General features: G+C 32.6%; 2 protein-coding genes across 3 annotated transcripts; one reads left to right on the plus strand and one right to left on the minus strand.

Annotated features, from left to right (window-relative positions):
- Positions 1 to 2,572: 2,572 nt before the first annotated feature.
- On the minus strand, positions 2,573 to 4,524 carry LOC131150967 (protein STRICTOSIDINE SYNTHASE-LIKE 13). Its single transcript, XM_058102092.1, has 4 exons — positions 4,151 to 4,524; positions 3,414 to 3,698; positions 3,088 to 3,255; positions 2,573 to 2,972 (listed from the first exon to the last, which is right to left on the minus strand). The coding sequence occupies exons 1-4, from the start codon at positions 4,522 to 4,524 to the stop codon at positions 2,573 to 2,575; spliced, it is 1,227 nt and encodes a 408-aa protein (XP_057958075.1).
- A 3,414-nt stretch (positions 4,525 to 7,938) lies between these two features.
- LOC131150968 (protein ENHANCED DISEASE RESISTANCE 2-like) lies at positions 7,939 to 12,833 on the plus strand. Of its 2 annotated transcripts, XM_058102094.1 has the most exons (3): positions 7,939 to 8,144; positions 10,826 to 11,785; positions 12,503 to 12,833. In XM_058102094.1, coding segments are annotated over exons 2-3 (945 nt in total). In that variant the 5' UTR covers positions 7,939 to 8,144; positions 10,826 to 10,841; the 3' UTR covers positions 12,504 to 12,833. The 2 variants fall into 2 exon arrangements, with proteins under 2 accessions (XP_057958077.1, XP_057958076.1); XM_058102093.1 differs by lacking the exon at positions 12,503 to 12,833 and having other exon boundaries at positions 7,980 to 8,144; positions 10,826 to 11,966.
- Positions 12,834 to 16,167: the final 3,334 nt, after the last annotated feature.

A 16,167-nucleotide genomic window follows, 5' to 3' on the forward strand; every position in this document is an offset into this window, starting at 1 on the left:
TCACGAGAGCAAGCGGCTAAAATTCACTATCATCATCAAATCAGGGTTACAAAATTGTTTATATGCTAACCCTAGGCGTACAAAGGATTAGGAAGTTCCCCAAACACCCATGTACCAATCCTCAGAGGTTTTTCCTCTAGGTTCCCAAGTTATTGATCTTCCCAATTCAAAATTCAAAAACAACACCAAAAAAACCATCGACGGTTTCTTACTAAGACTGAAACTGTCGATGGTTTCAGGAGAAATATCGACGGTTTCTTCCCGAGGCTAAACCATCGATGTAACCATTGACCAAACCTTCAACTGTTTCTTCCTACAACCCAGCTTCCTTGTTTTACCTCTGCATGCTTTCGCTGTGCATGCGTTGCACTCAATATAAGCCACATGCTCCAACAAGCTCACACTCAAATAGCCGTTACCTCTAATATGATATAATCTATCAAGCATAATTCAACCTTAACAAGTGTACAAATGAGTCTAATCCAATTATATTAGACAAGTTCGACCAAGCCTACAACCAAATTGCTCACTAGTTGAAATGAATGGAGCGTGTTTGATCATATTTAGGTTCAACATATTTATTAGAAGAGTCTCCAAAATTAGACTTGAAAATCGTACATTTACGAAACGAATGAGCCTAAGCGAGTTGAGCTCTCAAGTCATTTTTGAGCATTTTGGTTTGTTTGCAACCTTACTTGCCCACATACTCTATCTCAAATCCCATCTTGTTTCCTAAGCCAACGGGTGTATTGAAATGAGGAAATTTTAAAATTTGAATTTTATTCTTTATTTACCTTTTTTTAAAAAGTAAATGAAAATTATAATTTTTTAAAAATGAAAATGTATTTTTTTTTCTTAAACTACATAAAGTGAAAACTTTGGAAACATGTAAATAAAACTCGAGTAATGCCCGTTGAGAATATAGTTCTATCTTATAAGTGTATGTCTTGTTCCCATTCGCTTTGCATTCATCGCGTAAATAGTAATAAAGAATTATGTTTTTGGGTCATTATGTAAATATATGAAAGTTTGGAGAATGGAACTTTACCATCATGCATATATTTAGCCTACTTTCCATTTCCATCAAAACATATTGTCTTCAAACTACTAGAATTTTATGAACGAGTAAAGTCTATTTTACAAAACCTAGATTAAATTGAATGTCAAATGTTCAGAGTACTAAAATTAAAGGGTTATAGTGATAAGTGATGACTATATTTTATATTGAGCTTTTTTTACTATTGAGATTATGTTAGTGCGAGCCTTATGCTTTGGCGGCTTATGGTGGGCAAAATTTGCAAGGAATTATATTTTGGTTCCTCGCCAAACAAGAGGATGGGAAGAGGGAAGAGGATATTCTGTCGTCTGCCATGGCTTTGATGACCAAGGTACGTTGTACACATCGTTTAAGCTTACTAAATTTCGTGTTCAAATACTTGTGCATTGATTGAGATGTTATTGTTAAAGACTATTATGCATATGAATGTTCATCACAAATATATGCTGAAATAACCATATTGCTTTCCTTTCCATTCATGCGATACACTTTTTTTTCATGCTTGATTGCTGCTTATACTAATTTTGTATTTGATATTTGTGAATGTGTTCATATGATCCGCAATTAACTTTAGGCTTGCTAACTCAAGTTTATGTGCTCACTAGTGAAACACACCATTACGTTAATGCTGCGTTTAGAAGCATATAGTTTGATATTTGAATTTGTGTAGACTTGGACAAAATCTTTGTTTTATATTTTGTTTAAATCTACAGGAATCTAAATCTAAGGTCTCCCCGGATGTAAGGGAAATGTTAGGCATACCACACAAGAATGAATATTTCCAACACTCATTTTTCTTTCCTAAAGGCTGAATGTTTCCACTTAGGGAAAAGGGTGGGGGAGGGAGGGGGAGAAGAAAAAAAAAGGAGGCTATGCTTGTTTCCTACTGATCACTTGGAGTGGCTTATGGAAGAGGAATGTCAAATTATTTTAATGCCATGGACTCATAACAAAGGATCTAGTTTTGTTATTTTGTATCCCTAATGTTCAGTAGCATGTTGTCCTTCAAGACAAATCCTAAAGGACTAGTGCTTAGAGTTTGAATCCTATTTTGCATGGGGAGCTAGCAGTTAAAGTTTGAGACTTTTGAAGGTCTTGAGTTTGAAGGTGAGGCCTCCCGAGGAGTAGCGCAGACATAATCGCCTCCAACGCAGCCAAAGAAAAAAAAATCCTGACTCAAAGATCTGCAGCATTGGACGTGTATTTACATACATTCACTCTTCTCCCCTCTAATTTTTTCTGTAAATAAAAGAATGTCCATCTCCTTATTATAAAATATCCATTTTCTGCATAAAGCAGGCCACCCTGTTGCTGCTTCCTGCATCACAGTATGCAGAGGCCTTATTGTGCAAGCAGTAAAGAGAAATCAACATCCATTAATCACCTGAAAGAGGGAAAAAACTACAAATAAAAGTGCCCTTTTAAAATAGTAATACACACAGAAACCCATTCTTAAACGACATATTCAAACAATTACAACCATCAAGAAACTCTGATCGAAGGCGACAGACTAAACTATGGATAAGGGAGGGTGGCTATATGGTTATGTGCCACAGTTCCAATCCACAGCTTCCCCTTTTCCTCTCTGACTTCACTAACCAACTTCATTACTACACCTTTTTTGTCTTCAAGGACTTCCAATATCTCCCCACTTTCACTAAATAGAGAAATGACTGTGTACATCCTCATGCCCATTACCCTGGCCAAGAAGCTTATTGGAATTGGTAACCGGAAGTAGAAGCTCCTCATCCATGGATTGCGACTAAGAACTTCCTGCGCGGGAGTTCGGCAACAATCTATTGCTACCCAGAACTGGCCTTTCTCATTTAGTCTTACATTGTCTGGGAAACCCGGAAGGTCTGCAACAAGTTCCACTGTTCCAGCTCTTGGACCCTCTAGCCAGTACTTACTTAGCCTGAGACACGAAAGTACAAGGTCATTTCATTCACTCCAAAGAAAGAAATAAAAAAGGAAATAAAAATGGTTGCATTTTAGGGAGAGGGATAGAGGGAGAATTAGTCGATATGCACCTGCAATTGGTAGTCTCGGTGAAGACGAGAAAGGTTTGGTCCTTGGATAGTTGTACTCCATTTGGGAAGACCAATCCATCCATCACAACATGAGTTGTTGTAGTATGAGGGTCATATCTGAGAAGCCTACCAGTTGCCTCTCCTTCCAACAGAATGAAAAAATGGTTCCTGCAGGATTAAACGACACATAGATCATGATTCAAAAACAAATGAACAAGGAACAATCAAGGAAATGCTTCCATGTTGAACTGAGAAAATAAGCATCCAAGATCTTTAGGAGAAATTATTACACACACACACACACACACACATATCGATCAACTTACATTCTGTTGTATCTTTTGCTGGTGTCTGTGAAGAAAATGGACCCATTGTTATGGATGTCAAGGTCATTTGCAAATAGTATTGGCTTCCCTTCCACATGTGTAGCTAAAGGAGTGGCAATGCCTCCTTCGGGCCCAACAACCAGAAGGCCATAATAAGCGTCGGCTATGTACAAATCTCCATTCTCTTTGTTAAACCTCAGGCCCAGTGGACGCCCACACAGTGACTCCACCTTCCATTGCTTAGATGTGGTCGAGTCTGCGCCTTTGGCACACAGCTTCTCCGACCTTTTTGAGTGCGCCATTATAGTCAGCATGGATGAATGAGAATAAAAAAAACATAAACATCGGTGTGAATGGATGCAACTTGGCTCTTGTGAGTGATACTCATTTTGCATATCTGCTGTACCATTCTATTTTACATAATGATCATCCATTTCTTATATTTCCTCCTTTTTACATTAACCATAAAATTTTTAAATCATGGAATGCACCATCTCATCTAGAGCATTGAGAAGCAAAGAATGATTGCATATATGCCTCATTTTCAGAGAAAAAGGCTCAAGTTGGTGGCCACTTTTCTTTGAACATTGCAACATTTAATCTTAATGCATGTGGACTAATTAGTAAACTTGATTATCAACTTTGCTAAAAGATATCATATCATCCATGTTTTGGTGCTTTTTTTCTTAAACTTTTACTTTGCACATATATATACAAGTCACATTAATTCAACTCACCAATTATGCGTTACGACTGCGAACGTTTCCCATCCATTCTTTTCGCCCATCCACCTCACAACACGCCCATCAGCTAACCCAGTGTAAGGCCCCCGTCCCCAAACGTCAAACTCCAATGATTCAGGACCGAAGACTTCATTCACAAACTCCAGATTCCCGAGGCCTAGGCGGCTGAGGTTGTCCCTAGGCCAATTATCCATCACTTGCTTGTATGGCGCAACTTCGTGTCTCACAGGCCTGAAATCAAGGCCTCCCACAGGACCCATCTGCAATGGGTCCATTATAACGAAACCCAGTGCTAAAGCAAGAACAATGAGAAATGGATACTGCTGCAGAAAAGCTTCATCCTTGAGCTGTGGGATTTTCTTCTCCATGTCAAATATTCTAATGAGAGAAGAAATGAATGAGTACTGTATATACAGACGTAAGTATGCATGTATGAATGTATCTTGTTGGGATTTTGAATGTGGTAGGGTGAGGGAACATGCATTATTTGTGATAAGCTTGTAGTTGCGGGCAGGTTGTTTGTTGCAGACCATGTTTTTGGCATTCTCGTCTGATTTTGTGAAACAAAACAGAACATGACCATTCCTTGTGAGAAAGTGGATTTGTTTTGGCCTCTCTGTGTCACACTAGGCAGATCTTTTGAAGAAGTAATAATGGCTGGAAATTAGTAGGACTGTAAATAACTTTTTCTTCAAATCAAGTACTTTGTATTCATTTGGTAATGCTGTAACAAAGTATGCAAGCCCTAAACAATCCTAGAGTTCTACATAATAAATATCCATTCTTCTCCAATATTTTCCAAAAGACAAGCATTACCCAAAGCTCTCAAATTTTAGTATTCAAAAGTGATGAATAGAGTTATTCATAGGAATGTCACACTTACATTGTGACTGGTAGAGGAGAGTGAGGAAGGAAGAAAAATCAATGGATAAAAAATTTTTATCTGATATTGAAATATCTATTTTCAATTTATCACAGGTAATGCATAAAACAACTTTCTATTCTTTTACTTTTTCCTCCTACCAATTACAAGCTAAAATGTCATAGGTGGTGCTGATACATGGTCCCCTTTCACATACCCCCCCCCCCCCCCCCCAAAAAAAAAAAAAATCCAAAATACATATAGAAGTGAAAACAAAACAAATCGAAACTCGAAAGTAGCCTTGAACTTAGTACCAAAAAGAGAGGGGGAAAGGGTTTTCGCCCTTGTCATGTTGTATTTAACAACAATTAGATATCCATTGGAGCTTTGCACAATACTTAATAGAGGCACCATGTGTTAGGAAAGTGCTATAGAGATAATCTAAAGTAGTTAATTTTAATCAATATATAGTTAGAAACTTTAAATAAAAAAAGAAAAAGAAAAGGGAATGTGAATAGAAGTACTATGTGTTAGAAAAGGGTGATAGAAGGAAATAAAAACTTAAAAGAAGCCCAAACGATTTCTTAATGATCCTTGACTACACAATAGGAGGTATTCCTTACCATTTCTTATAAGATTTGAACCTAAAACTTCAACAAGAAAAATTGATATAGGTGAGATATCTCCTATTGGACAACATGATATGCATGGTTTTAGTTGGTTGAATGGTGGGCAAAGCATTTCATAAGGACAGCTTAAATAAAGCAGTTATATGGTTCTCCTAAGGCAAAAAAAATAATTTTCTTTGCTTAAGGAGTATATACATCCTATAGATAAATGAGGCTCACACATGGGTATGTATTTAAGCAAATAGGATTTGGCCATATATCCTTTTTCTATTCTTGCGCCTATTTTAATATCTAAGGTTTATAAAACCGAATTGGACTAATTGCGATAGTTATTATACCTCGTTTTTAGTTTGTCATCTTTGTGCAAGTTAATTGTTTAAAAGACTAAAACATCCTTTTTTCTATTTTTTGGTTGGTTGCTAGTCAAAGATTAAAAGATCCTTAATAAAATAGTAAAATAACATTCAAATATGAAGTTTAAGTTATCAAAAATTTGAAAATAGACATTCCAATATTTTTTTTAAATCCATAGAATTGACATTAATTGCACAATTTAAAAAGCATTAACTTTGGGAACATCCTTAAAAAATAAAATAAAAAATAACAAGTATGAAGTTTAAGTCATAGAACTAAAGATAAGTTATCAATAATTTGAAAATATACATTCCATATTTTTTAAAACCCATAGAATCGATATTAATTGCATTATATATATAAAATTTAACAATGAAGTTAGTTAAGTCCAAGTTTGATTATACTATAGAGCTATTACAGAGTCAAATTTTCATAGTAGTCATTTAGTAATTTAACAAAAAATTTAAAATATCTATATATTACAATCAATTATTTTTCAAAAATTAGGTTTAAGTTAATGGTTTTGTATGCTTCTTTAGTAAAATCATCTTATAAGACCACCTTATAATTTTGTATTTACTTCTTAAATTGGAAATATTATAATTGATTAAATATTTTTCATGATTCCTATTCATTAATGTAACAATAAATTTGGTAATCATTAACAATTGATTTTTTTTTTTGTAATTAGCAGAGAAGCACGAGGTTGATTTGAATAAATTTAAAAATTACCATCTAAATTTAACTTATGAGTCAAATTATCATATGCTAATGTTTTGTTAATATTGGCCAAATTTGACTCATTACATGTAAGCTATTTCAATATTTATATAAGGAAAAAAAATAGAGAAACTATTAGCTAAATAGAGGAGCCACAAGAACTAACCAAATTTCTATTAGGACTCAACAAAGAAATAAAGAAGTAGCTAATGTGTACTTACACTACTTATCTACATTATTGAATACATGCTTAATAGAAACAAAGTATTCAAGCATTTTACATAGCACAGTTACAAAAACATTCCACCATTCTTAAGTCTAAATCTCAAAGTTGATAGAAACCCCAATTGATCGAATTTCCAACCCTTCCTCCCTAATTAGTAGAGAGAGAGAGAGAGAGAGAGAGAGAGAGAGAGATCAAAAACTTATTTATAAAAGTCCAATATATTCCAAAAAAAAAAATCATTTTCTAGCTTCTATTTCATATATAGAAAAAGAGGATAAGGGCAACAAGCTAAAAAACAAAAGAACCTCATTAAGACGAGAAGAGAATAATTGAGAGAGGAAACTTATATGTATATATATATATATATATATAGACACGTGGGCTCTGGTTTTTAGCATAAAATATATAAGCATAACTATTTTCCAATTTTTATTATATATATATATATATATTATTTTGTAAGAAAATTCAATTTAATATATTTTTTCTAACATGACAAAATTCATAATTTAACAATAAATCATAATTAGAAGTTTTAATAGTTTATAAATTACAAAAAAAAAACTATATAAATATACACTATCGATAAATATAATTATTATATCAAAGAACAATAATTTATTAATTTTTCTCATATATAACTTAATTATTTTGATTCATATATTAAAAAATATATAAATTATTGAAAAAAAATACTTGTAATTTATAATTCACTTATCCCGATTTACAATTTTTTTACAAAAATACAATCATTTAAAAAAATTAAACATAGTTTTATGTTTAAAATAAAAAAATTGTTTTAGTAATTATTAATTATAACTATATACTAATTACAATATATTTTTATAGCAAAAATTATAATTTATTAAATCAAAAAAATAAATTTACTATACTTATGAAATTATTATACCTTAATAATAATTTTTTAATTTTAATTATTACAAGTAAATTCGTATTTTTATATTATTATTATTATTGTTATGAATTAGGGAAAATGAGTTAATGAATTTGCTTACTAAGGGAAAATGACCCTGAAAGATAGTGGGAGCCAGCAGACGGTATTCTGGGAACAGCGAAGAAATGCTCTTTAGAAAGATTCAAAGAAGGCTATTTCTCAAGTTTCTCTGCGATTAGATGAGGCAAAAACCCTAGGTTTTCATTTTATCATATTGAAATTAGGGTTTTCTGAGAGACAAGGTCAGCTTTCTTCTTCTTATCCATCATCTTCTTCCATCCGTACACGAATAAAATTAGCCGTAGGTCATCATATCGTACATGCGTACAATAATTTGATTGTGCTGATTCTGTGTCTTTTATGAGAATTGGTATTATAACGCGTAAGATACTTATTTTGGATGTTGTGTTGATGCTATGTTTGTTCATTCATGTCTCTTAAACTCTGCAAACGTGTGTCGCTTTCTGCGTATTATTATTATTATGAGCAGCTGCAGCTCAAAACGCTGCTGTAGATTTGAACGTCTGTTGATTATGGATGAAGTCTGTTGTCAAGCCAGAAAGGGAAAAATAAATTTTTTTTTTCGAGAGGGAATTGTATTTGGGAGTTTATCTTGTCCTGAAAATATGGGTGCAGGATTGTTTGGCTTGGGAAATTTGAGGAACTTTCATGTTTCTAAGATATCCATCTTGAGTTTTAGACCACCTTGCAATTAATTAATGTTTTTTTTTTAATTATGTTATTGGGATGAAGGTTTAGAATATTACTTAGTGTTATTTGTCTATTCAATTTTATTTGCATAGTGTTGGGGGAGTGAGAAGTTTGGATATAACCAGGATGAGGTGAATGGAACCTATGGTAGCCCAACTGAACAAAATTGCATGTATAGATGGAAGCTTTAGGCATTGCAGGTGGGGGAAATTGAGCTAAGTTTGTCTGGCCTTGCATTAGGGGCGTTAGACAACTTGAGGCCCCTAGGCTTCTAATTTTTTTATGGGAGGAAATTAGAGCTGCAGGCCTGGAGAGGCTCTGATTGCAGAAAGAGTCAAAGACCTGTGGGATGCTATTCCTCTTGCAATGTTTTGGGTTATTTGGGTGGAGAGAGAGAGAGAGAGAGAGAGAGAGAGAGAGAGAGAGAGAGAGAGAGAGAGAGAAGAATTCTAGAGCCTTTGAGGCAGTCAAATACAACGTATAAAAAATAAAAGGAAGTGGATTTTGTTCTATATTATTGGTCACTTGGTTCTTATAGTGAAAACCTGATTCTTTTGCAGATTTTGTTCAAAGCATTTTTTTGTGGCTTGCAATAGTTTTGTCCTTTTATATTTTTCACTTTTCTTTTTTCCTTTGGTTGTCCTTGGTTGATTCCCATGTGGGTGTAATTTTATCATATGTATATTTGGTACATACACATACACTCACACTCATAGACACACAAAAACACTAAAACATTTTTTTATGGATGGTGTTTTAAATATTTAACCTAAGACTAGCCCTGAAGTGCATGCCGCCCTTAACTGATCCTCCCGGAGCCTTTGTAACGCACCATCAAGAAAGAATCAACTCTCCAGGGGAGCCCCACAGCTCAATAAATGGTGCAATAATTAAAAATTCTTTTTGCTCTCATCATATCCCTTATAACCTTAAAAATATATTTGATATTTTTTGATTTATTTAAGGGTGCTTTTGAAAATTTTAAACTAAGGCACATGTTTTGTGAGTCCCAAGAAATTTAACACAAAAGATGAGTCCATTTTTAGTCTCCACCATATTCCTTATGATCTTGTGTATTTGGTAGTTGGAGGCCATTCCAACTTAAGAAAAGAAGTCCTCACCTATATTGCTTTAAATGCTTTTTTTTTTTATTAGTGTCTACTTTTGTTTTGTAATGCATTGCAGTTATTTTTCTTCTTGCATCTTATGGCTTTTGTACCTCTTGACCAGGGTGGCAGGCTCAAAAGTCATTCCCTTGCTTGACTTTTGACTTTTTGGCACATATACCTAGTTTTCAAATCACTGTTGATTTTAAGTCTGATGATAATCTATAATCACCGTGTCTTTAAATAATATTTTATTTTAAGAAGTTCCACTACTGGGTCTGTCTTTAATGGGGGACTGCTTTGGTTAACATCATGGAGGTTTGCATTTTGGATGAATGCTCTGTTATAAGATTATCATAATAAATCTCTTTCTGCAGCAGGTTCATTTTCCTCATCTGTTATCTCCGCCCCTTCCCCCAAACCAAACCGAAAAAAAAAAGAAAAGGGATTTGAACTAGGGACATCCATGTTGGAGATCCCATGGTCATACCATTGGGCTGTTATAGGGACCCAACAGGCATGGATTTAGATGGTTGGACATTCTCACAGTGGGTACATTTCTAAGGGGGCTTTGCAAGTTACACAATTCCTATTGCATATGGACTTCTTTTACTAAGCACATTTGACCTACCTTAGAGTTCAATCATCATATGACAGAAATAGAATTACCAATTTCATCTTATGTTTCTTTTCTACTTTTTAAATACCTATTTAATACTCTTCATTTTTATTTTGTTTTGTTTTGTTTTGCTTATTTTTATTTTTATTTTTAAAATTTTTTTGGAAGGCAAGAGGAGGAAGGGGGGGGGGGGGGGGAGGGGGAGTCTGGAATGTACCTTGTTTGCACTTCTAGGATGGCTAAATTTGTGGATTGTCAGATAACAATAACAAGACATTCAATATCATAATTCTTGTACATTGCTGCCAAACAAGACTACTTTGTTCTGCATTTGGACAGAGCTGATGGTCAAAATGAGCATGAACAGATAGGGAGTGAAATTAGGATATGATAATAAAAGCCTAACAAGATAATACCATATTAATATTTCCAAAACAATTTCTTCCATATTCACTTTGTAATTTCGTATTGGTTGGCTATCAAACAGGACTATTTGTTTGCATATGGGTAACCCTGCTGACAACAATGAGCATGAATGGATCAAAAGAGTGAAATCGGAGGGAGCTGTTCCACTACTTGAACCAGATAATTGCCCAAATGGTTGGGCTTCACCACCTGGAGACAAATTTATGGTCAGAGGTCCAGAGTACTTTTCAACCAGGGTTAAAATTCCTGGTGGTGAATATCTTTTAAAGCCTCTTGGATTTGATTGGATAAAAGGTCCTACAAAGCTATGGGAAGTTCTAAACCATCCAAACAACCGTGTTAGGAAGGCTCTTGAAGATGAGTTTCCTACAGGGGATAAGCCTTTTATTTGGGCTTTCAATCTGCAAGTCCCTAGCAAGGATAATTACAGTGCTGTTGCATATTTTGCAGCTACAGAGCCTATTCCTGAGGGTTCTTTAATGGAGCAGTTTGTGAAAGGAGATGATGGGTTTAGGAATTCAAGGCTTAAATTAATTGCCAACATTGTCCAAGGCCCTTGGATTGTGAGAAAAGCAGTTGGGGAGCAGGCCATATGCATTATTGGGCGTGCTCTTTCTTGCAAGTTCTGTGTGACACAGAATTTTGTAGAAGTCGATGTGGATATTGGTTCTTCCATGGTTGCAAGTGCAATTGTTCATCTGGCTTTTGGTTACGTCACAGCATTAACTGTCGATCTAGCTTTTCTCATCGAGAGTCAAACAGAAGCAGAGCTTCCAGAACAAATTTTGGGAGGTGTGAGATTCTCTGAGTTAAATCCAGCTTCAGCTCAGTTGATTGAACCATCACCTGCTGGGAGTGCAGGTAGTTTGCAGTCCTCTCTGCCTACACGCTTATGGAAGTCAATTGGGCAGAGTTTCTCCCACATTCTTCATCCGGGTGCTCAGGAGAGTGGCTCTGCTCCAGTCTCAACTGTCAACGGAACAGTCAATCATGAAGAAAAAGACAAGGACACAACAACCTGGTAAGTGTTATAACTACGTTGAATGCTGGACAGTTTTACAATTTTTATTGAAAGTGAACAGTTTTTGAATTGATTTATGTGAAGATAATGAGATTTAACTTTTAAATGACGCCATGAAAAGTAGCTCTTTTGTTTAACCTACTTTGAATAAAGAGTGTCACAATAATGTGACGTCTATTTTTATGCAACAGTCATGCTGATTCTTTATTACTTATTTTGTGGACAGAATTCAGCTCAAAATTATACTGAATTTCACCCGAATACACCCAATCCCAAAACCAAGGCTTGAAATTCATGCTCTTGAACACAGTCATAATTAATTTCCAATTTCCATAAATTTTTGAGATGATAAACTATGGTTAGCCTTGTTGCTTCCACGCCCACATGTTGGTGTAAGCTGTCCTGAATTCACATTATGCTTGTTGAATGCAAAAGATGTGAACTTGTTCCTTTGGATCCATGGACTCTTTTGAACCTGTTGAGAGGAAAAAAATTGATGCCCTTTGAGTGGAAGGAGTGAGGAGGAAGTCCGCAGGTGTTAGCCCAAAGTAATATTTGGATATTCTGGTTTAAATGATAGTAGCCAGAATTTGTTAGTAGACTGCCATTCTCAGGCATTCGTCAATTTAAAAGTTTCAATTGCGCATCATAATTGTGCATGAGGACTCCTTTTCCCTTTCTTTTTATCAATATTGATATTCGTTTCAATACGTGCAGATTGTAGGATGCTTGCTGGAGGAGGACGTGCATTTGATTGTTTTCGAATTTGTTGAATTGCCGGAGGCAACGAGTCTGCAGCATACAAGCACTCTACTCCCATCTCATGCTGCCTCGAGTGATCGGACATCGGGCAACTCCCTTTTTTTGAGTTCCCAATTTCTTTTCTTTATTTGCATCTCATTATTCTCTTGTTGTCTTACAGGGGTGTCAGTATTATTTGCATAAGTTATAAATTTAGATCATTTCCTTCTGTTTATAATTGTTGAAATGCACCTGACTCTGGTTTTGCATTGTGCAATAAAATCTTTTAGTAGCATTTTCTGGTTTCTAGGCCATTTGTTCCCGAGACTTCGCATAAGTGGGAGTTTTGTGCACTAGATTGTCTTTTTTGTTTTTTACTTCTTTTTGTTCCGTTTGGTTTTTAGTTTCTATTTAAATGGATTCCCAAAGGAATTATTAGGATTTTGGCTCAGCCAATAGAGAATAACTTTTAGCCACTTTTGGAACTCAGAAAATATTAAGGGAGAGATCAATAAATTCATATTTTATTATTTGATTATTAAGCAAAGTGAGAAAGAAAAAAGCCAAATGTATGAACAAAATTTTTATTTTACACATTATTAATATTTAGCTTTTCTTAATTTTTAGTCAAAATAAATTTTTATTTTTTAATAATATTTAATATAAAAGGAAAATATAAGAAAAAATAAGCTTTCTGTTTGTTTTATTTTCTTTTTTTAAGTAAAATTCTTGATTCAAATGAATCTTTAGTCTCTGTTTGGAACTTAAAAAATATTTTTAAAAAAATTAAAGAATTTATATTTTCATGTTTAGTTATCAAGAGAATGAGAAAGAAAATAAAAAATACATCAAATTTATAAATAAAATTTTGATTTTATACATCATTAATATTTAGTTTCTTTTAAAAAAATTTTAGTTATATTAAATAATTTTTTATTTTTGATAGTATTTAATAGAGAAGGAAAATATAAAAAGAAAATAAATTTCCAATATAAAAAGAAAATAAATTTCCTTCTTATTATTTTATTTTTCACTTAAAATTTTCGATCAAAATGGACCCTAAAGAAATAGTTATTCTACCTATGATTTCAAATTTACCAATTACATAGTGCCACGTTGTATTGATGTAAATAATGTTGAAATTATTTCAAAATAGGTTTAATATTCTAGCAACCTATGGTCCTAATTTTCCAAGGCCAAAAATTACGATTATAAATATTTTAGTTTTTAGTTTTATGCAGTATTCTTAAGTTTTCACCTCTTTCTTGTACATTTGATTCCTTGGGATTTTAGTTTCCTCGGTGCATTTTAGCAAACAGAAAGTAGGAAAAAAATATGATAAAAAGAAAAGAAATAAGATTAAACATTAAATCTTCTTTTTTAAGCTTTTGTTCAAATCAGGGATTTTATTTAAAATGGAAAGAGAAATTAGAAAGAATTTTTTTATTATAGTTTCTCTATATTATATACTAAAAACAATATAAATTTATTGTAATATAATTAAAAATTAAAAAAATGAATATATATATATATATATATATATATATATGTGTGTGTGTGTGTGTGTGTGTTTTGCGTCTATATAGAAAATGAAGAAATTCATAGAAAAGTGTGCAAACACACAAAAAACAAAATAAAAAATAAATTATTTTATTTATCTTTTATGCGGAATTTCATTTTTTTTTATTTTTTTGTATTATTATAAGAAAATAATTTATTTACATTATTAGTTTTTTTTTGTTATTAATTTTTAGCTGTTTTCGCAAAAATTGCAAACCACATTTTATACATTTTAATTATTTTGACAACCCATTACTATAGTAATTAGAATTTACTTTGGTGGATAAAATTATTTTTTATACAATTTCTATTTAAAAATTAAAATAAATTGACCATGTTAATTTTTAAATATAATTAAAATAAAAATATCCACAAAACTTCTAATTTTTTTTTAAAAAATAATGACATAAAAAATACTTTTACTATTTTTCAAATGTTATGTTCAATAGAATCATTTTAAAGGATTTTAAAATATAATAATTAAGTAAGATAATTATTTTTATTTTATTCTAATATTTATTTTTATTAGTTTAATTATATATTTTAAATTATTTAATTCAATGAAAAACATGAGCACCTATTCAATTACCTTTTTTTTTTTTCCTATCATTTTCTTTTCTCAACTAAAATTCTTGATCCAAACTAGTCCCAAAGATTCTCAACAAATTAGTGCGCCTAAGTTCCAAAGCTAAATTTTTTTTTTTAATGAATTTGGTATATTTTCATTTTTTTTTCCCTTACTTTTCTCAATAACCAAATACAAAAAACTAGATTTCTTGATATTTTCCTTTACTTTATCTAATACTTTTCGAATTCCAAATGAGACCTAAATATAGACTAAAAATAACCTAACAAACCACCCGGCCCTTTTACCTTCGACTTCGAAATCCAACCTGTGCATGGATACCGTAAACACATAATCTGGACATGTTATTTGTCAATTCTCTGTTGGTCATACATTTTTCAAATATAGTTCAAATCCAAATAATAAAATATTTAATACTGCATTTGGAAGCATCAAATCTGAGTTTTGCACAATTTCTTTTCTCAAATTTACACAATCTTGAATGCAAAACTTCAGCTCCAAGCTTCCGATATGGAGAAAAGTGATTTAAATTTCATACCAATCTACTCAAGTCTCATTCACTTTGTAATTCTATTCAAGTTAGAGTTGAACTTTCGTTGCCGAAGTAGTTCAAAAGGCTTGCAGAACCTTTTGCGACTAATTGAGCTTAATAAAACTTTTTCTGTTTTATTATTTATATACTGTATAGGTAATATATTAAGTATTTTATGAATATTTTTGATATTACACATATTTATATATTTTAATACATATTTATTTAATATTCTTTTATACCAAAATCAAGCTTCATTGATTTGAACCAGAATTTTAAGAAGTCAGTTTTAGAGTTTCAACCATTATAAGATAACATCAAGTTTGAGTAGGCTATTTAGACCTGAACTGCATTGGTGGTAAAAAAAAAAAAATGTAATAAGTATCACCAAAATGTGATCTCCGGAAAAGTCGAAGATCAGAACATAACACAATGTTCATGACATGCTTCCGATAGCCATGGAAGCTACCCAAAAAAATAAAATGCTTCTGTTATAATCCAACATATGAAGTGGTTTATAAGAATATGCTAAAAAAATATATACTCAATATCCAAACTGTTTTGCCATAGAGACTACAAATCAATCCATGGAGCATAAATCAAATTGCCTTAAAGATCATTTGGCATACTTATAAAAGACCCTTTCAATTTCAAAATTCACTGTGTTAAAGTAAAGTTCAATTTAAGATCTTATACATAAAAACACAAGTTTAGTTCAGTTTCCCATAACTACATAAAACAAAAAAAAAAAAAAAAAAAAGAACTTGCACATTCATTAGTTTGTACTGCAGAACAAATACTCTGACCCAACTCATCTCACAAAATTGCTTTGTTTGATTAGCAAATAAATCAAGAGGCGGTATAATTATTCTGATGTTGCATTTGGAAGCAAAGAAACCAGAAATAGGACCATCTAAATTCTAAACCAAAGAAGCAAGGGCATATGCAAAAGAAGCTCCATGA

Source organism: Malania oleifera, chromosome 3 (assembly GCF_029873635.1).
Source record: "Malania oleifera isolate guangnan ecotype guangnan chromosome 3, ASM2987363v1, whole genome shotgun sequence".
NCBI classification, from domain to species: domain Eukaryota; kingdom Viridiplantae; phylum Streptophyta; class Magnoliopsida; order Santalales; family Ximeniaceae; genus Malania; species Malania oleifera.

Coding starts and splice junctions, on each gene's coding strand:
- LOC131150967 (XM_058102092.1), bottom strand. CDS start 4,524: ATGGAGAAGAAAATCCCACAGCTCAAGGATGAAGCTTTTCTGCAGCAG. Junction 3,699..4,150: donor GCAGTCGTAACGCATAATTG/GTGAGTTGAATT, acceptor GCACTCAAAAAG/GTCGGAGAAGCTGTGTGCCA. Junction 3,256..3,413: donor AGCAAAAGATACAACAGAAT/GTAAGTTGATCG, acceptor TTAATCCTGCAG/GAACCATTTTTTCATTCTGT.
- LOC131150968 (XM_058102093.1), top strand. CDS start 10,842: ATGGGTAACCCTGCTGACAACAATGAGCATGAATGGATCAAAAGAGTG.